Source organism: Elephantulus edwardii, unplaced genomic scaffold, assembly GCF_000299155.1.
Source record: "Elephantulus edwardii isolate Elephantulus edwardi_28Jun2011 unplaced genomic scaffold, EleEdw1.0 scaffold00162, whole genome shotgun sequence".
Taxonomy (NCBI): domain Eukaryota; kingdom Metazoa; phylum Chordata; class Mammalia; order Macroscelidea; family Macroscelididae; genus Elephantulus; species Elephantulus edwardii.
In genome coordinates this window covers 2,674,096-2,698,490 of record NW_006399912.1, presented here as the reverse complement: position 1 = coordinate 2,698,490, position 24,395 = coordinate 2,674,096, and the positions used below count along the sequence as shown (strand labels likewise).

General features: G+C 46.1%; 2 protein-coding genes across 2 annotated transcripts in view; one reads left to right on the top strand and one right to left on the bottom strand.

Annotated features, from left to right (window-relative positions):
* TMEM186 (transmembrane protein 186) lies at positions 1 to 2,141 on the bottom strand. Its single transcript, XM_006895236.1, has 2 exons — positions 2,076 to 2,141; positions 1 to 639 (listed from the first exon to the last, which is right to left on the bottom strand). The coding sequence occupies exons 1-2, from the start codon at positions 2,139 to 2,141 to the stop codon at positions 1 to 3; spliced, it is 705 nt and encodes a 234-aa protein (XP_006895298.1).
* Positions 2,138 to 24,395, top strand: part of PMM2 (phosphomannomutase 2) — a 27,715-nt gene continuing 5,457 nt past the window's right edge. The window contains exons 1-7 of the mRNA XM_006895219.1: positions 2,138 to 2,205; positions 11,595 to 11,706; positions 13,379 to 13,455; positions 15,764 to 15,855; positions 19,728 to 19,827; positions 20,012 to 20,087; positions 23,455 to 23,570. Of these exons, the coding sequence (XP_006895281.1) occupies positions 2,140 to 2,205; positions 11,595 to 11,706; positions 13,379 to 13,455; positions 15,764 to 15,855; positions 19,728 to 19,827; positions 20,012 to 20,087; positions 23,455 to 23,570 (639 nt within the window). The 5' untranslated portion in view covers positions 2,138 to 2,139. The remainder of the gene's footprint in view (positions 2,206 to 11,594; positions 11,707 to 13,378; positions 13,456 to 15,763; positions 15,856 to 19,727; positions 19,828 to 20,011; positions 20,088 to 23,454; positions 23,571 to 24,395) is intronic.

Here is a 24,395-nt window from a genome sequence, read left to right as displayed (position 1 = left end):
TTACTTGGGATGCCTGCCCAGCATCCCAAACACCTTCGAGAATCGGTCTCTATCCAGGATGTGTCCGTAACGCAGAGTGAGGTAGAAGGTCTGCTTTCCACTGTACTGACGGATACGGATGAACAGATCCTGGGGCTGTTCGGGGGTGTCTGTGAGCGGGATCACATCAGTCACCGGGCAGTAGGTGTCTTGCCGCCAGCCCCAGAAGGTCAAGTGGGCGACCCGCAGCACAGTGCCTGCCTCGTTCACGTACAGGATGCCCACCAGCCTCCGGAAGAAGTGGCTCATCCAGCACAGCATGGCCAGTGCGAACCCAGCTGTCGCACCCCCAAGGCACAGGGAGTCGAGGGCCATGGCGCCCTGAGAGTACCAGTAGAAGGCTGGTGGCAGGACCACCACAGTCAGAGCTGTCTGTGCCACCTTCAGCCGAGACAGGTACCCTAAGGCTCTGATGGCGTTGAATCGGTAAATGGTGTGGAATTTCTCTGTCTCTGTCCCTGATGGTGTCTCCTTCAAGGTGGGCAGCCTGCTTCCCACCCATCTCCTGGGCTCCATCTCACTGCAGCACCACAGCCCAGGGAGAGGCCTTCCCCAGGTGGTCGGACCCCGCCACCGCGGCACAGCTCGGAGGAGGGCAGCCTGGAAGGGAGAGAGAAGCTGTTTCTCTCATAGAGCTCAACTATACCAATCACCAAACATTTGCAAAGCAGGTCCCACGAAGACTCCCAACGATTCTGAGAGGCCACCAGTCTCACCAGAGACAGAGGGAAAGCCAGACCTGCATGACAGCTATGACATAGTTACCGTTATTTCCTCTTTACCACTGAGGTAACTAAGCCCAGAGAGGGTAAGATGTTTGTTCAAGGACACACAGCAAGTCTAAGTGGAGTTAAGGCTAACCCTTAAACTGTCCTAAAGGTACAAAAAAAAAGGTGCAGCCTTCATTTATTCAACAAAAATAAATCAGGGAGGACAAACTCTCAGCTGGGTATCAGGTCCACAGATGATGCAAACATTTCTCTAAGCAAGAACCTAAGTCATCAGGGTCCTAGTGGAGAACTAGTGCACCAAATCCAAGAGTTAGCACTATAACCTGTCAGTATCGTCAGGATGGGGGCAAAGTGGATGCCAGAGGGAACTGCTAGTTTTTCTTAGCCTAGTTCAGAGGAGAGGAAACAACAGAGGAATAAGACAGGAGGAGGCCTGACTACATGGCACAAAGACTTTATCTAGTGCACACTTCTATGATGGATTGATAGAAGAATGAACAAATCCACCCTGGAAGTACAGCCAGAATGCTCCTTAAAAACAACGATGGTGACTGTCTCATGTACCTCGGACATGTTATCAAGAGGGACCAGCTCCTTGGTCAAGGTAGAAAACTGAGATAGACTGAGAGAGGTACATTGACAGTGACTACAACAATGAACTCAACACAGCACAACGATCGTGAGGACGGCGCTGGCCCACGTAGCGTTGCATGTGGAGTCACTATGAATCAGAACCGATTCTAGCTCAAGGACACAGTTCTACAACGCTTGTGCAGTGGAAATAACTATGACTTGTTCCAATCCCGACCTCAATGGTTATTCATTAGCTGTGTGTCCTTGGGCAAGTCACTCACTGTCTCTGAGCCTATATCCTCGTCTTTCAAATATGAATGAATGATACCGAATCAGACTACGATTTGAAAGTTTTCAAAAGTGTTAGATGGGTGGGAAGATCCCATTCACTAGTCCACGTGACTTCAAGACTCAGTGAGAAGAGGAAAGTGTAACCCAGGCGGAGTTTCCTACTGCGAACTCTGGGTCTCTGAAACCCAATCCTTCATGACTGTCTCAGACTCTAACACAGACCCCGAAAATACGCCACCACCCTCAATACCCGTCACCCACTTGCTTACCATGTTCCTACTGCCCGCTGCCGGAAGTTAATCCCGCCTGTTCCTGAACCTCTTACGGCGCATGCTCGCAGAGCCGCGTTGCATTCTAGGAGTTGTAGTGTAGAACTCGTGACTGCTGCATTGTGGGAGCCGATTCTCCTCGTCCCGGCCTGCCCTGCTGCGAATGCCCAACCAGGAAGTTCCGGCTGAGTTCCGGGTGCCACCGAGTCGAGTTAGGTATGAACGGTGCTGGGGCCATGGCGGTCTCCGGTCCAGTTCTGTGTCTCTTCGACGTAGATGGGACTCTGACGGCCCCACGACAGGTAGGCGGTACCCAGTGGGCAGACGGCAAGCGGTGTGGAGCCCTTCGATAGTTAGGTGATGGTTAGATAAGTAGTTAACCCATCATTTCTGGGGTAACTACCACTCCGGGTGGTCGCCGAGGGGCGGATAAGGGCCACTGACGGCTGGTTAATGGGGACCGACGTACTCCGGTGGGGGACTGTATTCTGATTGTCTGGAGAGATGCAAAGGAAGGTCTGACTAGCTCCTTAAGTCTTCAGGATGCTTGGAGAGATGGGAGGGGACCGAAAACCCCTGAGGGATGCAGACGTGTGCTAGGTTGGGAATTGCAGTTCTGGACTGTCCCAACTAGTCTAGGGAGAGGTGGGCTTGAATTTAACCCAGTTTAGGCCTTCTCCCTAGTTATTTGCTCTCCTTTTGTCACCCGTGATCAATGCTTTATCTTATGCATATAAGTATCTGAATTAAATATACCTGTTTGAGTCTCTTCAGTTCGAATTTGTTCTTCAGTTCCTTGATCTTAAGAAAAGCTGAAATGGGGGGAGGGGGGAGGGGTTTGTGCGGGGAGAAGGGTGCAACAATGAATGAATGGAATCCCCCCAAAAAAAATAAATAAAAATTTAAAAAGAAAAAAAAAAAGAAAAGCTGAGCGAGTTCGGCCCTTTTGATTTTCTGACTCCAGCTCCTTGCACATTTCATTGTAATATTCTACTTTGCCTTCCCGCGCTGCCTTTTGAAATCTTCCGTTCAGCTCTTTGGTGTCTTGAATTCTTCCTTCTGCTTTGGCTTCTCTGTGCTCTAGTGCAATATTCAGAGTCTCTTCTGATATCCATTTTGGTCTTTTCTTCCTCTTCTGTCTTTGCAATGACCGTTTGCACTCTTCCTGGATGATTCTCTTGACATCCTCCCACAACTCATCCGGTCTTAGCTCATTGGTGTTCACGGCCTCAAACCTGTTCCTGAGATGGTTCTGAAATTCAGGTGGGATAGGTAGACTCAAGGTCATATTTTGGTTCCCGTGGATTTGTTTTAATTTTCCTTAGCTTCAGCTTGAACTTGCATGAGTAGTTGGTGGTCTGGCCTAGTTTTTCACAGCTGATACTGAACTTCTCCAGCAATTCTTTCCACAGATGTAATCAATCTGATTCCTATGGCTTGAGGCTCAATATTAAGAAGATAAAGATTCTCACCACTGGGCAAGTTGGCAGCATCAGGATGGATGGTGAAGAGATTGAGATTGTTCACAGCTTTAATTTGCTTGGCTCCACAATCAACACTCTCGGCATCCGCAGCCAGGAAATTAAAAGGCGTACTGTGATGGGAAAGTCTGTTGCTAGGGACCACTGCAAAGTACTGAAGAGCAATGGTGGCACCCTGGAGACTAAGGTGCACCTGAGAGAGGCCATGGTCTTTGCAATCATTTGCTATGCATCAGAGAGCTGGACAATGACTAGGGAGAATTGATGCCTTTGAGGTGTGGTGCTAGAGAAGAGTATTGAATGTACCATGAACTGTTAAGAAACCGAACAGGTTCAGCCTGAAGAGGGTTAAACCTGGCTGCTCCTTGGAGGCAATGATTCTGAGGCTTCGTCTGACATACTTTGGACATGTTGCAGGAGGGTCGGTTCTTGGAGAGGGACGGCATGGAAGGACAGAACAGGAGGGGAAGACCCTCTATGAGGTGGATTGATTCAGTGACGAGGGTAATGGGGTGGGTGTGTCTGAGACAGTGAGATTGACACAGGACAGAGCAGTGTTTAGGGCTGTTGTACATAGGGTCGCTATGAGTCACAAGCAACTCAACGGCACATAACAACAACAGCTGAGTCTTTGTGTTGTAGCTGTGTTACTCACCAGAATGCCAGAGTGAGAAATCAAAGTAAATACAAGTAACAGATTTACTAATGAGAGATAGTGTTAATGTGGTGTCAAGTCAGAACTGACTCATAGCTGACCCTCCAGCCATTTTTCAGACACAGTAAATCGCATGGGAGATTTCCCATCTTTCTCCCAGGGAGCAACTGATATATTTGAACCCAGGGCCCTTGGCTTAGCAGCACAACTGCTTGCCACTAAACCACCAGAGATAGCATTTGCAAAAGGGAAGACATACAGCATCTTTCCAGTGCACACATGTCTCTCCAAACAAAGGAGAGGACAGAATTTTTCAAAAACTGAGAGGAGATAAGATTTTCAGGGAACTAGCCTATTAGCAGAAAAAGTACATCATGTTTATTTCTGGAAGGAGACAGAGTCTCAGAACTGGCCTATGGGGGTGAAGGGGAGGTGGGGATGGGGCAAGGATGATTATGGTAACTGGGTGCTGACTCAGTGGTTTGAATCTCAGCTCATCATGTAAATCTAGGTGAGGGTTAACTCTTGGTTGTAAGTAGAGCATCAGAGAGAGCATGCTTTGAAAGCCTCCTCAACTTGGGCTGATTCGCTCTTGGCCCTGGTTTCCATGCTGCTGTTTTTAGATGCCATCTAGTCTAACCCTAACCCTGATTACTACTCATAAGGAACTCTGATATCTTGAGGCAGAAACCAGGAATTTTATCATATGATAAGGTCAGCAAACAGGATGAGTTAACAGTTTATGGCCTTGAAGCAACTAACAGGAGAGGCTGAGGGGTGTGGTCCCCTGATGACTTCTAGTTTCCTATTGGTTTCACTTCTTGACAGCTGTGTGACCTTGAGCAAGTCACTTAACTTCTCTGAGCCAGCAGTTGACTTGCAGTGGAGATGGTTCCAATATTGAACCTGTGTGTAACAAAACAAAACACTGCATCACCTTGTGCCGTCCTCAGAAATTGTTGCTATATTTTAGTCCTTTCCTGAGAATGGTAATGTTAACTAAAATACTTGTCTTTGCCTCTGCCAGTCTTCCCCTCCAAAGCAGCTTGTGGTTTCTAACCTCCCCGCTTTGGGTTGGCAGTGCAACCCACTACCCACTGGGCCACTAGAGATCGCTTTTTTGGTTTGTTAAGGGCCATATAATAAATTTTCATTTTTGTGGGCCTGTAGTAACTCCTACTCAACTCTTAGTTCCTTTTAAACTTAATAAACTAGCTTTTAAACTTTTTAAACTAGCTACTCATTTTGGCTGGTGGACTACAGTTTGTCCACCCCTGGCCTAGAGTTTACATTTCCCAGGTGTATACTACATCATTAGATCCGTTCAACCCTTTCTTCCTCCTTTGTCCCAAGCGGAACCCCAAGTGGAACATTGTTAATCCCACTTAGGTATATGGAAGCTAAGAACCAGTAAAACCATGGCATTCTCAAGTTCCCAGTAGACCAGGTCAGTCCCTGGGCCTCAGGGTATCATTTTTTGCTGTTTCCTGCCACCGTGCTAAGGTGAAGCTCTTGTCAGTTTCTAGGTATGCTGTTTTAGGATTCCCAGAAACAGGAGAGCTGTACATGAAATAGGCCAGTCTGATGGCCTAGTTCCTCAGGATTTGTGCTGCTAACCCAGAGGCCACGCATCTCTCTTTGTTTGAAACATGACGCTCTTCATCTTAAGGCGCTCTGGTGGTGCAGTAGTTAAAGAATTTGGCTGTTAACTAGAAAATTCTAAAACCCCACCAGTCATTCCTTGGGTGAGGGGTGAAGCACTCTGCTTTGTAAATAGTTACTTTCTGGGCTCCAGAGTCACCAGGAACCAATGAGAGACCATCAGCCAAGTAACAAGGAGTTAAAAAGTAGTGTATTATGGCAAAGTTAGGTAGATAGGGAAGTGTTTGAAACAGAGGAGCTATGATGAGATCATACCATCCATCCCACAGAAGGGTAGTGCGATCAAGCCCACCTTTCTTACAGCCTTGTTCCATAAGAACAGCTCTTTATGTTGTTCTTGACAGTTGATTACAATTCTTTCTTCCAATTAAAAGGGATCAAGCCATCTGTGCATGCCATTTCTCTATACGATGTTCCCCCTTCAAGAGAGGAAAATTACGACTTTAGTTAATACAAAACCACCGGCATGATGCAGGTGGTTCGATCTGAGTTTTGGGGCCAGCTGCCTTCGGCGTAGACAGGAAGGTCTTAGGTCAGTCTGAATGAGGACTGCTTACGTGTTCCATTTCTAACTGGCTACCTGACATAGAGATTACAGCCATCGAAACCTGTGGCCTGCGTGCCCCTTCCATTTGGGTTCTTTCTCCTGTTAAGTATCGATAGTGAAACCAGGAACCAGGCTTTCCCATGCAGCCATGGAAAGTTTATTAGGGAGAGTTTATTATTGCAGAGGGAGACTTGGAGGGCTGAAGCAACGTTAGCCTCTGATTCATTGAACAAGAATTGACGGACTTGTAAAGATTTTAGGTGGGAAGGAGTTTCGTGTTAATTCATGAGAAAAGATAGAGAATTCTAAGAAGTGGTCTGTATTGGTGGGGTTATGATAATTAGGTGTGCACACAGCTGGTCCTCCAGGGTGTACTCTGTTACAGAGGCTTCTGGGTCAAGAGACCTCACTTATTATGGCATAGTTCACATGCACTGTGAAACGAGGTCCTCTGGTTCGATTCCCATGTCTACTAGGTGGCTTTGCTTCTTGCTTGGGAAAGTCAGCTCTGGTTCAAAAGTCCTGTTGCTGCACATGCTCCAGGAACTGGCTCAGGCTGGTTTCACTTCAAGCAGGGTTTGAAGGAAGTTAATCTATATAGAGAATGCCTTATGGCAGGGGAGGGTTAGCAACCACCAGAAGTTAATGGTGAGCAGTTTGAGGCAGTAACAGGGTACTAGGAGGGTCTGCAAGTTCACGTCCTATAAGGTGAGCCCTAATGCCCTATCAGTTCTGCTCTGTCTTACCTGGTATCTGTAATTTGGAATCGACTCAATGACAGAATTTAGTTGGGGTGTTCTATAAAGTGAATTTAAATTATTTTTATACTGTGGGGGAAGTCTTTTAAAGGATGATGATTTCTGTGTTGGGCGTTCTAGGTTAAAAATTAGAAATACTCATTATGCCGCTCTTCTCATCCTCACTATTTGTATTGGCAAACATTGATAACACAAATCCTGACCCAGAATAATGGGCTCTCTTGTAGTTAGGGAGTGCTGGTGGCATTGCCCTCAGCCGCTTGCTCTGCTGACCCAGAGGCCGCGCATCTCAAATACTTCAAATCTTCCAGTGGTTACACTGGAGAAAGATGGGCAGCCTACCTCCCATTTCCATTTACAGCCTCAGAACCTCAGTGGAGTGACACTGTGAATTGAAACTGGCTCAACAGTAGTGAGTTTTTACTTTGAAGTTACTGAAATTGATTGACATTAAGAAAGACAAAAGCTAATTAGAATGGACCCCCGGGTCCAGGTCCTTGTTACTCAGGATTTCCATTGTACTGAGTCCTTTGCAGGGAAACGCCACTTCTTATAGAGATGGTTGGTCATGTTGTTGCTGTTGGCAGAACCGACCCACAGCTGACCCTCCAGTGGGTTTTCAGAGGCAGGGAATCGCATTGGAGGAGATTGCTCGTCCTTCTCCTGCAGATCAGCAGGTGACCTCGAACCACATGCCTTTGGCAGTACGGCACAATTTCTTACCACTAGGCAACCAGAGTTACAGGGATAATTAGCAGAAAGAACGGCAACATAAGCGAAGGTTATGTGGTTTCTCTGATTCTTCCAGCCTGCCAAATGTCTCATTTGCATGATTGTTGAAAAAAAATAGTGCACAGAACACTCACATCACCACTTAGATACGGCAGTGGTTGACATTTTTGTCATGTGAACTTTCTCGCTCCCTCACTGTCATGTGTCCTTTGCTGAGCTGTTTTCTAAGCCCCTACCACCACGGAGCTTCACCCCTGAATCCCTCAGCAGACATCTCTGAAGAGCAAGGGCATCATTCTCCAAAGCCACAGCCATTGTTACACCTGAGAAAATCGTCTCTAATCCCGTAATTTTATCTGATACCTTAGCCCAGGGCTCTCAGTTCATTTTTTCCTGCAGGAGCCCAGATAGTAAATACTTGAAACCATAGGCCATATGATCTCTTTTCACAACTATGTATTCCAGTGCTGCCTGCATTCCAGTAATAGTTATATACAGAAACAGGCAATGGACCAAAGAGTCACATCTCCTCAGTCATCCCCTCAACCAAATTAAAAACCCGCTTTATGATGCTCAAGTCGACTGTGGCTCACGGCGATCCTGTAGCTCAGGATAGAGCTGCCTCACAGGGTTTCGAAGGCTGATCCTTACAGAAAGAGACTGCGACATCTTTCTCCCTGGAAACCACTGCTTCAAACCACCACCTTTTTTTTTTTAAACCACCACCTTTTAAATTAGCAGTTGGCTAATTTTAATGTATGGTGGCTGGCCACACACGCAGCTCGTCAGTAAGTACCAGAGATTTTTGTTGTTGTTATGTGCCATCCAGTTGCTTTTGACTCATCGCGACCCTATATGAACAACAGCTCTGAACCCTGCTGTATCTTGAACCAACCTCATTGTCTCTCACACACCTACCCCCCTATGACCCCAGTCACTGAGTCAATCCATCTCATCCATGGTCTTCCTCTCCTGTGCTGTCCCTCCACCTCCCAAGCATGACGTCCCTCTCCAAGGCCTGGTCCCTCTTTGCAGCATCCCCAAAATATGTCATATGGAGCTTCAGAATCCTCGCCTCCAAGCATCAGCCTGGTTTCACCCTCCAGGACAGACCTGTTTGTTCTCTTAGCCGCCCATGGTATATTCATTACTCTTCTCCAGCACCACAGCTCAAAGGCATCAGTTCTTCTATCATCCTTAATCATTGTTCAGGCAGGCTTCTTGCTGTTTGAGGACAACATTAGTGGGGGTTTTGTTTGTTTTGACTTGTTGGGAATTTTGTATTTTTAAGAGACTTCCCCTTCTTCCCATTCTGATGGCAAGTCTGAATAATTTCTTGGGAAAACTTAGCCGCTCAGTCCTTTCTGATTCACTGGGGCTGGTGGTGCAGCAGTTAAGCACCTCGCTGTTAGCCAAGAGGCTGTTTGGACCCATCCCTGGGCTCCGTGGGAGAAGATCTCTCTGTTCCCATTAGGAAACCCTATAAGCCAGTTCTGCTCTGTCACCTGGAGTCACTGTGAGGTGAAATCAGCCAGGTGGCAGGGAGCATGGGAACCACACGTGCAGCTCTAGCTACTCTCTCCTCCTCGCTGCCTCCAGTTGGCACTGACTCCCAGCAGCCCTCCTTTGGGGCTCTGAGACTGCCCTTTCTCCCTCGATTCAATTCAGTCCACCAGAGATGTCGCTTTTGGTTAGCGGTAAGCACCCCAGACTCTGCTACCAGAGCTCCCTAGACACTTGTTGTTTGTTGTTAGCTGCCATCAAGTCAACTGCAATTCAGAGTGACCCTGTGAACAGCAGATCTCAACCTTGCTCATCCGGTGCCATCCGCATCATCTCTAATATACCTAGATGTTTAGTCGGTCGAAGTTCCACTGAAGTAAAACGTGGAAATGCGTTGTTGGAGAAGAGCACTGAGTATCCCACAGATGGCCAAAGAACAAACAAATATGTCTCAGAGAAAGTGCAGCCGGAGTGCTCTTTGGAAGCAAGAATGATGAGGCTTCACTTCACATACTTTGGTCATGTTGCTAGGAGGGGCTGTTTCTTGGAGAGGGACATGATTCTGGGAAGGGTGGAGGGTCGGCAAAGGAGAGGAAGACCCTCAATCAGGTGTATTGACACAGTGACTACTGCCGTGGGCTCTACTGTGTCAGGAAGTGTGAGGATGGTGCAGGATAGGACAGGATTCCGGTCCACTGTTATAGTGTTACTGTGAGTTATACTCAACTCGATGGCAACTAACAACAACAAAACGTAGAAAAGTTGCACTCCACTATAAGCCCTTCTGTACAAATATCTTTTATTTATGATGTGTATATTACTTGGATTTTTTTAAAAGTTGGGTGGTGGTGTTTTTTTTTAAAAAAAAAGGATTTCATTCCAATGAGGAGAAATTCTTCTAACATTTCCACCAATTAATTTTTTCAAAATAAAATTAGAATGCAAAAACATTGAGAAAAAGCAAGTAAATGTTCTTGAATTTGTACCTTTAAAAAAAAAGGATTTAAATTCAGGTGTTTGTGTTATACAATTGAGGCTGCATAAAATGGTTTTGGTTTGCATTTCTAGTTGCTTTATTTGTAAGGATATTTCATGGTGAGTATACAAATTGCTGAAGTAGTAAGGCAGTAAAGATTTTCTAGAAGTTATGATTTGTCTTAGTATGAGAATGTTTGTCTTGGTTTGTAATATCTTTTGAACAGGCACACAGTTTGGAATTCGGAATGGACGTGTGCCCTTGGAATTGTTGTTTATAGATAAGAACCTTTCTTTTACAAGAGACTAAATAGTCTGGTCTCCCACTTGTCTGTCAGTCTGTTGCATGGTGGTAAATAATTGATGCCTTTGAATCATACTGTTGGCAAAGAATAGCAGATACTCTGTGGATTATCCAAAGAACAAACAAATGTTTTTTGAAGAGTTGCAGCCAGAATGTTCCTTGGAAACCAGAGTGGTGAGACTTTGTCTCATACACTGTGGACATGTTATCAGGAGCGGCCAATCCCTGGAGAGAGACATCAAACTCAGTTAAAATAGAGAGTCGGAGGAAAAGAGAAAGACTCTGGACTAGGTGGATTAATGGAGTGGCTGCACCAGTGGGCTGAAGGAGAAATGAAATGTGGGAATGGTGTGGGATCAAGCACGTGCCATGAGTCAGAAGTACCTAACAGAAGCACCAACACTACCCTCTAGTGATCTTTTATGCATTTAAAAACACTCTTCAAACACACAAGTCACTTCTGTTTCCTAGCAACCCTCTATTGGGTTTCCATGGTTGCAAATCGTAACAGGCAGAAACCGCCCATCTTTTCTCCAACAAGCACCTGGTGGATTCGAACCACCACACACTCACCTTCCTGTTAGCAGCCTGACATGCTACACGTGTTAGGGGGTTTTAATTATAACTCTGATGTTTTTAAAAAAATACTATTTATTTAATAGATAGGTCTGTAAAATGCAGAGGAAAATAGTAGAAATGATGCACCACTGCTGTTAATAGGTTATTTGTGTCTTTAAAATTTGGTAAATTAGTGAAAATTAATACGTTTACTCTTGTAAAGATAGAGGGTCCCAGAATTGTTACTTGCCATGGTATCATTTCCACCTTATGACAATGACTTCATTGGGCAGAGAGTAGAACTGCTCCGTAGGGTTTTAAGACTCTGATCTTTCAAAAGCAGATGTCTTTCAAAGTGCCTCTGTGGGGCCTCAAACTTCCAGCCTATTCAACTACTAGTTGAGTGCTTAACCATTCTCACCATCCGGGGGGACTCCACTCCAGAGTTACTACAGCTAGTACCTGTAATGGCATGTGTGAAAGCTCATGACTTGTCTTTTCTCTCCTGAAATATAGAAAATTACCAAAGAAATGGATGACTTTCTGCAAAAATTGAGGCAGAAGATCAAAATTGGAGTGGTAGGCGGGTCGGACTTTGAAAAAGTGCAGGAGCAGCTGGGAAGTGACGGTAAGCTCTCTCCTGCTAATTACAGTAATAAAAGATTAACGTCCCAGGAGGCTGTTGGTGCTGCTGGATGACATAAGCAGCCCCAAGGCCCGGCTGAGGGGCCAGCTTCTGGAGGAAGCATGTTCTCCACCTTCACGTTCCCTTTGCTTTTAGCCCTGTGACTAAATCTGGAGTTCTAGAGCTCTGGAGCTCAGGTACAGTCACCTGGAGAAGGGATCATCGGTGGCTTTGTACACAAAACTCAGTACTCGGGATGCTTTTTGCTGCTTGCAGCCTATCAAGCCACACAGCTGTCCTGAATGGCCCACTCCCTCAGGTGTCAGGGTGCCCTTCAGGTCTGGGTACTCCCTGTGTTTACACAATGGTTCTAGGGTCCCCTACCCATGAGTCGCTCAGGCACCTCTCCTGATTACTGAGCCAGAACTCTCAGTGCAAGGCCCTGGAAGTGGTCAGTTCTTGCTGGCCTTTTGGCTAGAGATTTTAACATGGTTCTTCTAAGACCTGGGGCTCTGTATTTTAACAAGTACCCTCTAAGTGATTCTAATGGACGGAACTAGCAGTCAGTGATTATTGGAGCCAGTCTGCCTGTAGGTCCCGCCTGAGAACCAGGATTGTGGATCCCTTGTCTCATTCGCCCCAAGATGCCCAGAGTGCCCAGCCTAGAAGAAATAGGAATGGAGAAGTGGATGGATTTAAGGCTCTTGCGCCAGAACTTCTCAATAATTTAGCATTTTGAGGCAGATAATCTACTGTGGAGGCCATGCTGTGCACTGTAAAACATTCATTTAGCAGCATCTCCCAGCTGCTTTTCCAAATGAAGACCATACTTGGCACCAGTTGACAGCCACACCTCTCCCTGTAGAACTTCACCATCCAAATCCCTGTATGCCTTATGTATTGATCACAGTTGCTGAAAAGGTAATAAAACGCCCTACTCCACTTAGACTTAATTTTCCTCCAGGTGCTCTGCCTAGAAGCATTAGAAGCAGTGTGTGGCCTCGGAAATCCTGTTGCTTGGGCACGATTGCCTTGACATTTGTGTGTTCAACCAGCTGTCCAAAGGAGGTGTGCGTTGGTGTAGGACAACCTGCACATTTCAGAGTGTTAACGATAGAATTGAAAGCTTCTCAAACTTTAAGAAAGTTACAGACCCACCTGTTAAGAAAGTTCTAGACCCACCTGTGTCATCCTTTCCTGGGACTTTCCACCCACGTAGGCCACTAGGATGCCATCCAGGGCGTAGGAGCCTACATTTTAACAAGTACTCCACATTTGAGAAAACCTCCATTAAGAGTTGATATGGATGATTTCCAAATCTGGCTGATGAAAGAATTATCTATGGAGCTTTAAAGGAAAAAAAAAACCAGCTCATTTATAACAAAGTTACTGGATGTTCTGATCCAGGGTCGAGTCTGGCGTTTACTCAAAGCATCTGCCCTTACAAACAGGGAGGCCCAAATAACCCATTCCCAACCAGAAATCTTCCTTTACATTTCACATCAAAGGTGCACTCTTTCAGTTTCCCGGTTTGTAAAGCTGAGATGTTATTTTTTTTTTTAAATATATAGTCCTTACTTGAGTTTAGCTATTTTGTGGAGGATGTGTAATTCAAGAAACAGCAGCAAAGGTTTCAATTCTTGCATCCTAAAGTCTTCTTTTGTTTCGGTTGTAGTGGTTGAAAAATATGATTATGTGTTTCCAGAAAATGGCTTGGTAGCATACAAAGATGGGAAACTCTTGTGTAAACAGGTAGGTCTCGAGGGTCACGACTATGAAAATGCTTCCTAGGAAGCTCTGGAATGTGGAATGCGACTTGGGGAGCTAGGGAGCAGGGCTGAATGAACCCCTTTACTGTACATGCTCTTTTCTGTATTGCATTTTGAATCATATGCCCACTACCCATTCCATATTGTTAGCTTTTAACATTGTATTGTGGTTTGAGTGAAAGTTTACAGAGTAACTTTCCACCCAAAGAGTTACACACTTCTGTTCCCTGACTGAACACAGCACTATTCCACTTCTTCTGTGTGTTTCCCATTTCCATTCCCCTCCTTCCCTGCCCCTTCCTGCCTTCTGAGCTTTGCTTTGAGCAGATGCTGCCGTTTGGACCTCATGTTGATCGTGTTGTGGAGTACAGTCCTCACTATGTTCTTGTTAACTTTTGAAGCCTGACTGGCTGCCTTAAGCTGATCCATCAGAGTGGGTTTGGTTCCAGGTTTGAAGGATGTGTAAGGACCATAGTCTTGGGTTCCCACCAGTTCTGTTAGCAATGAGTCTGGTCTTTTTTTTACAATTTTGAATTTTGTTGCACATTTTTCTCCCACTCTGCCTTCTTTTGTGCTGCTTTTTCCAGTCAATCATGGGAACTGGGCACCATCTAGTTCTTCTGATCCCAGGATAGTAGAAACTACAATCCACCAGGTCCATTCACTGTGCCCTTGAGATTTTTATTTTACTTATACTTCATGGGTCCACAATGAAGACCATGGAAAGACCAGTATTTATAGCTTATACTTATCATTTTCATATAAGGATATTTGAAATAAGATTTCTGTATATGGTAGAATAGTATAGACAGTGTAACAAAATATTTGCAACAATTTTCACACATACTATTCAGTGACATTCTGTTTAATTGTACTATGCAACCTTCACTACTTCTCATTTCCAAATTTTTCCATTGCCTGCTAGAAACATTTTTAACAAATGAGCAGTGATGACTCAAAGGTTAAGCACTCATCTGCAAGCCAAAAGGTGGACAGCTCAGTTTCTCCTTAGGAGAAAGATGTGTCGGGCAGTGTCCATTGAGATTCAGTACTCAAAATGCAAACTCAGTGCCATCAAATCTATTACAACTTATAGTAGCCGTCTACCGGGTTTCCAAAGCTGGAAATCTTTAACAGGAGAATTGCCCACCTGTCTTCCACAGAGCACCTGGTAGATTTGACCCACCAGAATGGCATGCAGGTTTTGGTTACCAGAAAAGCTGCTGAGTCCCTAGAAAAAGCAACCAGGCAAGCCCTAAAGGGCAATTTTTGCCCAGGGATACAGCTCAGAAGGCAGGAAAGGAGAGGGTAGAAGGATGAAAAGAAACAACAAATAGAGTGAGTGGGAAGGGAACTGATACTGTGTAGGAGGCTATTACCAGTCCATTCTGAAAACTTCACTTAAAACACAGTGAAAGCTATTACAGCCTGGAAAATGCTGTGGGGCACTTCTGCTCTGTCACATGGGCCCCTGCAAGCCGCGGTTACTTGACAGCACCCAACCACCTCAGCAGCCACGTGTATATAGAGGATATAGATTGAGGCGCCCTGGTGTCATGATGGTTGAAGCATTCGACTGCTATCCAGAAGCTCCGTGGCTTTAACCCACCAGCCCCTGTGCAGGAGAACGATGTAGCAGTCTGCCCCTGTGAACTCTCTGGAACAGTTCTTCTCTGTCATTTAGGGTCATTATGAGCTGGACTCAGTCGATAGCAATGAATGGATTATTATGTGGTTTTTATAGCTTTTGTTAGTACCATATTTTTACCAAGATAAATATACATGTTAAATGGTGGATTTTTTTTTTACTGAAATCCCCTCCTTGTTAATGTGTTGGGCCCCACCCCACCTCTTCCACTCTTCTGTGCATGTGTGTGTTATTTACATGGGGTGTCTTACACGTAAAAAATACATTCATGGGTTACATCAATCTATCCAGACAAGAGAAAGCTGAAGTAGAACAAGAACATTTTCTGTGAATGTCTGTAGATATTTTAATTGAATAAAGACAGCAGAGATAAACCCCTGGGCTTTCCAGGAAGCATGGGAAAGATAATGGATACAAAAACCTGGAGTAATGAAGCAGAAAATGCTTTTGACTACAGCCCTTTCCAGTTTGCCTAATGTTTCCACCCGAGGGGATGAGGAGAGGAGAAAACCCAAGGTGGTGCAGTACTTCTGCTGCCATCTTCAGCCTCGTAACCTTCAAACAAAGGTGGCTGAAGCCCTGGGTTCTCAGCTGGAAAAGCCTCCTGCTGAGCCAACTTAACACCAGTGTTTTCTTTTTCTAGAATATTCAAGGTCACTTGGGTGAGGCCCTTATCCAGGATGTCATCAACTACTGCCTGAGCTACATCTCAAAGATTAAACTCCCAAAGAAGAGGTAGGTGTGCTTTGAGCAAAGAGGAAAGCCATTTGGTGGTTTGGTCCTATTTTCATTCTGTCCTGCATGTGGGGACAGGCAGGCTTTGGGTGCTGTGGGTTTGCTTTCAGACCACAGCGACAAAGCCAGTCACATCAATTTTTTTGGTATCTTGGTACATATAAAGGTTATAATGACACTCTACTGGAGTCCATTAGGTAGACTAGTGTTACAGACAAGTGTCATGACAAGTCTGCCGATCTGTGATGCCACGTGAAGCCTGAAGCACAGTTCAATCACTACTTAAAATGCAGTTCTTCTTCGGATGGTTAAGGGGTCACAGGCCAAGAGGAGAACACTGGGACCTACCCTACACTGCAGTGGCCTCACTCACATAACCAAAAGACCCCATTTCCAATCAGGGTCTTATCCACAGGTGGAAAACTTAGGATCCCAGCACATGTTTAGGGGAACAAGCCAATTCATAACGACACTCATTATCCTCTTCCTTTTACGTGGGAATTTTGATGGTAGGGAGTTACCCTGCTGACCAAAGGCCATGAGTCTTGGATGGTTCGAATGCACCAGCAGCTCTGAGGGAGAAGGGTAGGCTGTCCCCTCCATTCAGGATTTACAACCTAGGAACCCCCCTGGGGGCTGTTATGAGTCAGAACCAATAGTGAGTTTAAGTTTTGGGGTTTTTCAGTTTACTTTTAAATATGTTAGAGATTCCCTGTAACATGCTGAAGTACACATTTTTTTAATTTTTTTTTCTCGTTTATTTACAAAGTTCATATACATTGTTTTACATACCATAAAGTACACATTTGAACTACACATTGAAGTGGTCCAGGTGAGTCTTTATTTGGGGCTATATTTTAAAGGAGGATTTGGAAAATGACTAAGACATGGTCCCGTCCTCACAGGAGTTCATCGGCTCTCCCCTTCTCCTCCGTCCCATGTCTGCAGGAGGCAGCCACACCCAGCTCTTAACTCCACAGCAGTGCAAGGTACCTGTTGAGTTCAGGGGCAGCATTTAGCCCGCCATGATTGGCGTCTCCTCACACTTGAGTCAGCACCAGCTGGGTGCCCCACATAGGTCAGGCTGGGAGGCTGTAGACAGCCCAGTCTCCAGAGAAGAGGGCTTGCTTGCTGACTGGCTTCCGCACTTATCTCAGAGAATGCTAGCTGAAACACAGCTGGTTGCCTCCGTGCCAGGTGGATCTGAATGGGAGCAGGCCCTTGACTTAGAGGAGAATCATGCTGTCTTGTGAGGGTTAAGGATCTCCAACCTCAGGGCCACCCCAGGAATACACAGCACGTGTGGAAGGAAGACCCAGAGCCTGGGTGGGGCCTGTACAGCTCCAGGACCTGCCTGGGCAGGTAAAGTCTGGCCAGGTGTCCATGCTCCTGTGTTTCTGTGTCACGTCCTTCCCAGCAAGCTCGGCACAGCCAGGAGAAGGACTGAGGTGGTTGAGATTTAGTTGCATTTATCTTATCTGACAAGAATTTACTCCTTCCCAGTTTACGGAGGACTCTTACATAACAATTTGATACTTTTTTTCCTTTTGGTCTTTTATAAACCTTCATTGGTAACCAGAGCAGGTACTGTGAGTCCCTCTGTAGGAGGACTAAGCCAGGGCCTGGAGAGGGTCCAGTGTGAGGCAGCTTGGCCTTGAAGCCAGTCCCCATCCTCTCTACCCGACGTGCCCTCACTGTACAGCACAGCAAACAGCTGGTGGCTGCCAACCAGGACTGCATGATAGAAACGTTTCAAGCACTCACAGACATCAGCAGTGAGAGCTCAGCCTCGGAAACTCACTATCACCACATTAACTGGCTCACGGCAACCTTCCCTCGCATTTCTGAGGCTGTCGTCTTCACAGGAACAAGCTGCCTAACAAGTTGCTGCTGGTGTATTCAGTGCAACACGCTACCCAGTCCATCCGAGAGCCTGCTATTAGCTGTCTTTCTGTTAGCCCCCAACTCTGGGCAACTTCATGCACAATTCTACACCATCCCCTCCCCATGACTGTGTGGAGAGCAGACCCTTATTAGTCATAGGTTTTTCACAAATCAGTCACCAGGCCTTTCTTCCTAGTAGTCCATCTGAATGTGGAAGTTGACCTGAAACAGCATGACAGCGGGCAAGAACCCGAGAAGGATCCCCTCTGAACCACCCGCAGCCCCAGAGCACCCCGTAGAGTGGATTATTTTACCAAAAATAGTGACGTTTCATTTGTCAGGATGGAAATCCAGCTAGTAAATTATATGCGTTTAGAAATTTTTAGAGACAGTTTTGAGAATCAAACTAGAAGTATGGTAGGGAAAAAAATTCCATTTTTTAAAAAGTCTTCATTAGAAGTAATAAAAAAAGCAGTAGGCTGTTCTCATTTTCTTTGACCAAAACCAGCCGCGGGCTGCCTGTGGTTAAATTGAGTTTGCAGTTGGTACTGACGTGCAGCAGACAGTTCTCAGCACCTCTGCATGCAGCCTTGCTTAGTGAAATCAGCCACTGCTCGTTAGCAAAACAGGTGTCTGACACGTCTATTTTCAAACTCCCCAGGGGACCTCTGAGGCCTGGGTGGAGCCAGGGCTCATCTTTGAAGCTCTTTATTAATTCTAAAGAGTGCTCACGAGCTGCACCACCCCTCAGTAACAACGTGAGGCTCATACACAGTTACCTCTCTGTCTTGTGCTGGGCACTGGGTTCCACATCTGACCGTGTGTGACAGTGTGAGACTGCCCCGTAGGGTTCCCGTGGCTAGAATCTTAACGGGGCGGGTCGCCGGGGCTTCTCTTCCTTGGAGCAGTTGGTGGGTTCGAGTCACTGACCTTTGAGTCAACAGGCAAACACTTAACCATTTCACTGCCAGGATTTAAGGTTTTGGTGGCCAGATTTTTAAAAACAAAAAGTAACAAATGAGATTGTTTTTTTTTTCCTTGCTGTTTATTATTGAGTTAGATCTGACTGGCACAGGAGGAGATTGCCCCTCCTTCTCCAGCAGAGCATCTGTGAATTCAAATCGTGGGCCTTCGGGATTGCAGCGTAGAAACTTGTCACTAGGCCACCAGAGCTCCCTGAGATTCATTTTAATGATATAGTCCCTCTAACTCAATATATGCCAAATAGAATCACTTTAACAACATTATAAAACACTTTTAAAGACGATTCCATCTCTGTTTTTCATATTTCTATTACTATGTTATGATGATTCAGTTGATGCTTACAATAGAACTGCCACATAAAGTGTCTAAAGCGGTAATCCCCTTTTTAAATTATGTTTTTTATTAATATGTATTTTTATTTGAATAAATGTTTATACATTGGTTTTTCATGCAGTCATTCATAGACATTTAGTTTTATAGCATTGATTGATTGATTGATTGATTGATTGATTGATTAATAAATTATAATTGCCAATCATTAGGGAGCTTCACTGCCAATCCAAAAGTAAGTGATTTGAATCCACCAGCTGCTCCCTGGGACAAAGATGGGCAGTCTCCTCCCATGCAGACTGTAGCCTCTGAAAAACTGCTGGTGGGTCAGCAATGAGTTGATTCTGACTCAGTGGCAATAAGAGTCTTTCATTCTCAGAACACAGTGGGATTGAACCACCAGCCCCTTGTTTCACAGCTAAGCAATTCCTGGTTGTATGACCACGGCACCTTCTTTCCTTACTAAGTCTTTTGAAATCCTTTCTCAGTTTGGGACAACCACGTTTCCAAGCTTAGTAGCTCGTTCTGGCTCATGTCTGCTATATGGGCCCATCAGCCATGTGAATTGTTGATCACTCTGCCTTCTTCACCCAACCTTCGGCCCTGTTACCCCTCTGTACTGTCACCAAAATGAATAAAGTGTCTCAGGACCTCTGCCCTCTTTTCCTCCCCAGGGGTACTTTCATTGAGTTCCGAAACGGGATGCTGAACGTGTCACCCATTGGACGAAGCTGCACCCAAGAAGAACGCGTTGAGTTCTTTGAACTCGATAAAGTGAGTCCGTTGTGTCGAGTGGCTGGGTTTATGGAAATGAGATAAGATGTGCAGCTTGGTGGCGAGTAGTGACAAGGGGAGAAAGAGAGATTTGTTCTTTCAGAGTGTGCTTTCTAAACTACAGAACAATAGACAGTACCATCTCTCGTTTTTTTAAATTTTTTTTTCTTTTTCCCCTCCTCAGAAAGAGAATATCAGAGAGAGATTCGTTGCAGACCTGAGGAAAGAGTTTGCAGGAAAAGGCCTCACGTTCTCCATAGGTATGGTAGACTCAGATATGAAAACATAAACCGTTGGCCGGGAGTGTGCCTGTGGGTCATTCAGCTACAGAGATGGGACTGGGCCCAGCGTCAAGCAGGGTTTTGAATCAGTTCAGGATGATTCCATAATCAAAGTCCTAGCACCATCCTTCCTCCTGGAAGTTTCTGGAAGCTGACGCTGGAGCTTGGGTCATTGTCAGGGTCCTAGGAATAACACACATTCCATTCAGTGCTGTTGACTGCCACCTTGGAGTGGGGCGCTGCCGTTAATTTTCTATTCGACTCAAAGAGATTTAGTTGCTTTGCAAACACAAATAGAGGACCCCTGTTGACAGCAGCAATTACTGAATAGGTTTGAGCTGGTTCGAAGCCCTGAATGCTTTCGAAGACGAAGAATCTCTCAGTTCTGCACATCACTCATGGCGATAATTGCCAGGTCAGGAAATGACTTTCAGCCTGGTGGGTTTGGTTCTCAGTTCTCACCCAGGGAGATACTTCCTACCTACACATCTCCTAGTCAGAATAAAAGCATCCTTCTCTACCTCCAGCTTTCCCTAACTCCTATTTGTTTTCATTATTGTTGAAAATGTACATAGCAAAGCATACACCCATTCAGCCCTTTCTCCATAACGTCGATGACATTCTTCAAGTTGAGCAGCCGTTCTCGGCTTCCTTTTCCAAAGAATTCCCCCTCCGGTAGTGCAGGCTCCCCCTGTCCCCTAAGCTTCCTGTCTGTCCTTTTATGTTCTGTTGTCAGTTTGATCCCATACAGATAGTTCTGCCAGAGCCTAATGCTCAAGGCTTGAAGACTAAGAGCATCTTGATTAATGAAGGCTAAGAATTTCCTGACAAACCTCAGGGCATCATAGAAGCCCTCAGTTGAACTCTGGAGAAGAAAAACTAAGTCCATGCCTCTTTAATAAATAAGACTAAAACTGCTTCTCTGTTTTTCCCTCTCTGCCTTCAGTGTGTGTTTTGCGCAGGAGTTATATATTGTTGTTGTTATGTGCCATCGAGTCACCTGCGACTTTTTGTGAGCCTGTGTGCAATAGCTCCGAAGCCTGCCCTGTCCTAAGCTAGTCCCACTGTCTTTGACACACCTACCCCCATTGCTCCAGTTACTGTATCAATCTATCTCATTCGGGATCTTCCTCTCCTGCACTGTCTCTCTGCCTTTCCAAACATGATGTCCTTCTCCAAGGACCAGTCTCTCTTGGACACATGTCCAAAATAAGTGAGACAGAGCTTCAAAATCCTAGCCTCCGAGGAGTTATATAAGTAACAAGATATTTGCTGTTTCTACAGTCTGCACATGTGTGCTTTGGTGACATTAAGTATATTCATCATGTTGTTTAACCCTTATCATTAACCGTTGCTGAATCTTTGCATCACCATTCACGGAAGCGCAGGATCCTCTAAGCATTGTGTCTTCTATCCCCTCCCTTCTCTCCTGCAATCTATTGCCAGTGAATCACTTCTGACTCACCATGACCTAGGACAGAGTAGGGCTGCCCGGTCGGGTTTCTTCCTAGAAAGAAACCCTTTTTTTCAGAAGAGTTTTACAAAAACAGATTGCCAAGTTTCCTCCTGTGGTGGATTTGAACCACTAACCTTTTTGTTTAACAGCCGTGCATTTAATCGCTGCACCCCCAAGGCTTCTTCTGTAAACACTGTTGTTAGGTGCTGCCTAGTCGATTCCAACTCATAGCAACCCCATGTGGCAGAGCTGCCCAGAGGGTTTCCTCGGCTGCAGCCTTTACAGAAGCAAGTCAACAGATCTTTCCCTGTGGAGCCACTGGTGGATTCAAACCGCCAGCCTTTTTTGGTTAGTAACCTAACATACCCATTGTGCTACCAGGTAAGTAGGCAACTCTGATCTCTGTGCACTTCCTTTTAGAGATCATTTCCTGTGAGTAAGTGGGACATACGTGGAAATGGGTGTGTTTGGTTTGTTTTTATTTTTAGCAAAATAAAAGGGTTTAAGGCAGTAATAGGCGAGCTAGACAAAGATGGGGCATGCAAAAGAGTTAAAGTAAAAAAGAAAAGGGAAGGCAGGGAGAGGACCCCTAGGAAGACAGGGGTGAGCCCAAACCTTAATAGCATGCTGTTACCAGGAAAAAGAGGAATGTTTAAAGACCTATATAAAGTTTGACCTTCTATATCAGTGATGTTGCATTTACAGATCAATGTCCTAAAACCCAGAAGGGCCTCGTTGTGGTCAGCTAGGCCCTGGTGGATTCTAACAACCACGCTGGGTCCAACCTGGACTCCCCAGCAGCACGGTCATCTCTGGGGCATGTTTTCTGGTCTGATCTGTCAGGTCCGTGAGGCAAACTGATTTCTCTTGTCATTGTCCATTAGTCATCCCTCCCAGCCCCCGAGATTTCCCGGCGTAAATAGGAACTGGCATTGCAAAGGGCTTATGTGTAATAGACTACAGCTTGTTCACTGCTCTCGAGCTGTGAGATGAACCTCTTTCGACAGAGCTTTGAGAGGCCTTGTGTTGCAGAGAGAAAGCTGCCTCTCCCTCACCCTCGCTCTGGCTTTTGCTTTTCCTGCAAGATGAGCAGCCGCAGCCGCTTCCTTCCGGGTATTTTCCACTCGGGGCGTATCCAGGCTCAAGCCCCAGTGTATAAGCCTGCTGCACTGAAGCCTCAGCCAAGCACTCGGTGTAAACACATTTCTCATCCCAAGGTGGCATTCTGTCTCGTTTTCCAGCCAGGACAGATAATCCTGGGGAAGAGAACAAAGATTAATTTCTAATGACTGTCCTGAGTTAGAAAGCCCTCATGGCATAGTGTGCAGCTTATTGTGCTGCTAACCAAAAGGTCAGCAGTTTGAACCCACCCTCTGCTCCGTAGGGAAAAAAAATGGACAGCCTCCTCCTGTCGAGATTTACAGCCACAGAAATCCAACAGAGGCTCTCTGTGAGGGAGAATCGACTTAAGCACTGTGAGTTTTATCCCAGGAGTATTGTCAGCAGTCAACTAGGATATTGTCACATCAGCCTTAGGAAGACAAAGAGCCCGTTATATGTATTTTTCAGGTTATTTTATTATTGTTGTTGAGACTGTACACAGAATACCATTTCTGCATGTGTGATTCAGCGGTACCGACTGTGTCCATGCCGTGCACCCTCTCTCCCCGCCTGTCCAAGGGCTTCCTCCTCCATAAACCTCCAAGTTGCTGTCAGAACCCTCGTGTTGCTGTTGTCATACAGATCGATCTTACTGGAGCACAGCGCTCAAGGCAGCGCTCGTCGCCAGCTCAGCTAGGCTGCTTCAGTACAGTTGTCTCTTTCTGGTGTCTGTCACCAGCCTGCCTTTCACCTCTAGTCTTTGTGTTTTCCCCACCCCTCACCCTGCAGGAGGCCAGATCAGCTTCGATGTCTTCCCTGACGGCTGGGATAAACGCTACTGCCTCAGACACGTGGAAGCTGACGGCTTTAACACCATCTATTTCTTTGGAGACAAAACCATGCCGGTAAGTCGGTGCGTGCCCGTGCAGTTCCCATGCTCAAGCGGGTGTGATGGGAGAAGCCAGCCAGGTGGCTTTTTCCACTCACCATACTGCCCCTGCCTGCCCCGTGCAGGCTGTCACCTGAGAGGGTGTGGGCCAGCCTCCCTCCCCTGCTCTGACACCTGAAGCCTCAGAGGCCTGTTCAGCTGAGCCTTTTCCGTTTGCCTTCTGAATTACATATTACCTGCTCGACCTGCCTTCTGGGCATCAGTTCTGGTGCTCATGTCACTCCACTGCATTTCACCGCGGGTTATTACTTGTATTGGAACAGCCCATAATTTTTTTTTTTTATTTCCCCCCAGGGCCTTCATTATAGATTGAGTGCTGGAGTCAAATAATGAGGCAGGGACTCTGCAGAGAATACCAGAGGCAGGAGTCCATCCTCAGGAACACACAAAGGGTGCTGGTTTCTGTCCTGCGGGGACAGCCGAGATCCCAGGTCCCCACCTGAATTGATTGGGAACTCGGAACAAAGCCCAGGGTTCAGGCTGGGGCAGAAGCAGGGCGGCATAGGGAAGATGTCCCCAGAGGCTCCATGGTGGCAGAGCCAGACTCCTCGGGGCGGGTGACTCCTCAGCAGGTGGGAAGCCCATCATAGCGAGGTCCCAAAGGGGTCTGGGCGCAGGTGTTTAGTGTCAGCCTGCCGACCAGTGTGTCCTGGCTGCCCCTGTGGGCTCCTTTGCTTTCCCTTTAACGGCCACCCAGCTGGTTAGTTACGCTGCCGCCCGGGCGCCCGTCTCATCTTGTGTGACCGCCCACCACACACAGCAGGTGCTCTGTTCAGCCAGT

Coding starts and splice junctions, on each gene's coding strand:
- TMEM186 (XM_006895236.1), bottom strand. CDS start 2,141: ATGGCCCCAGCACCGTTCATACCTAACTCGACTCGGTGGCACCCGGAA. Junction 640..2,075: donor AACTCAGCCGGAACTTCCTG/GTTGGGCATTCG, acceptor TCTCCCTTCCAG/GCTGCCCTCCTCCGAGCTGT.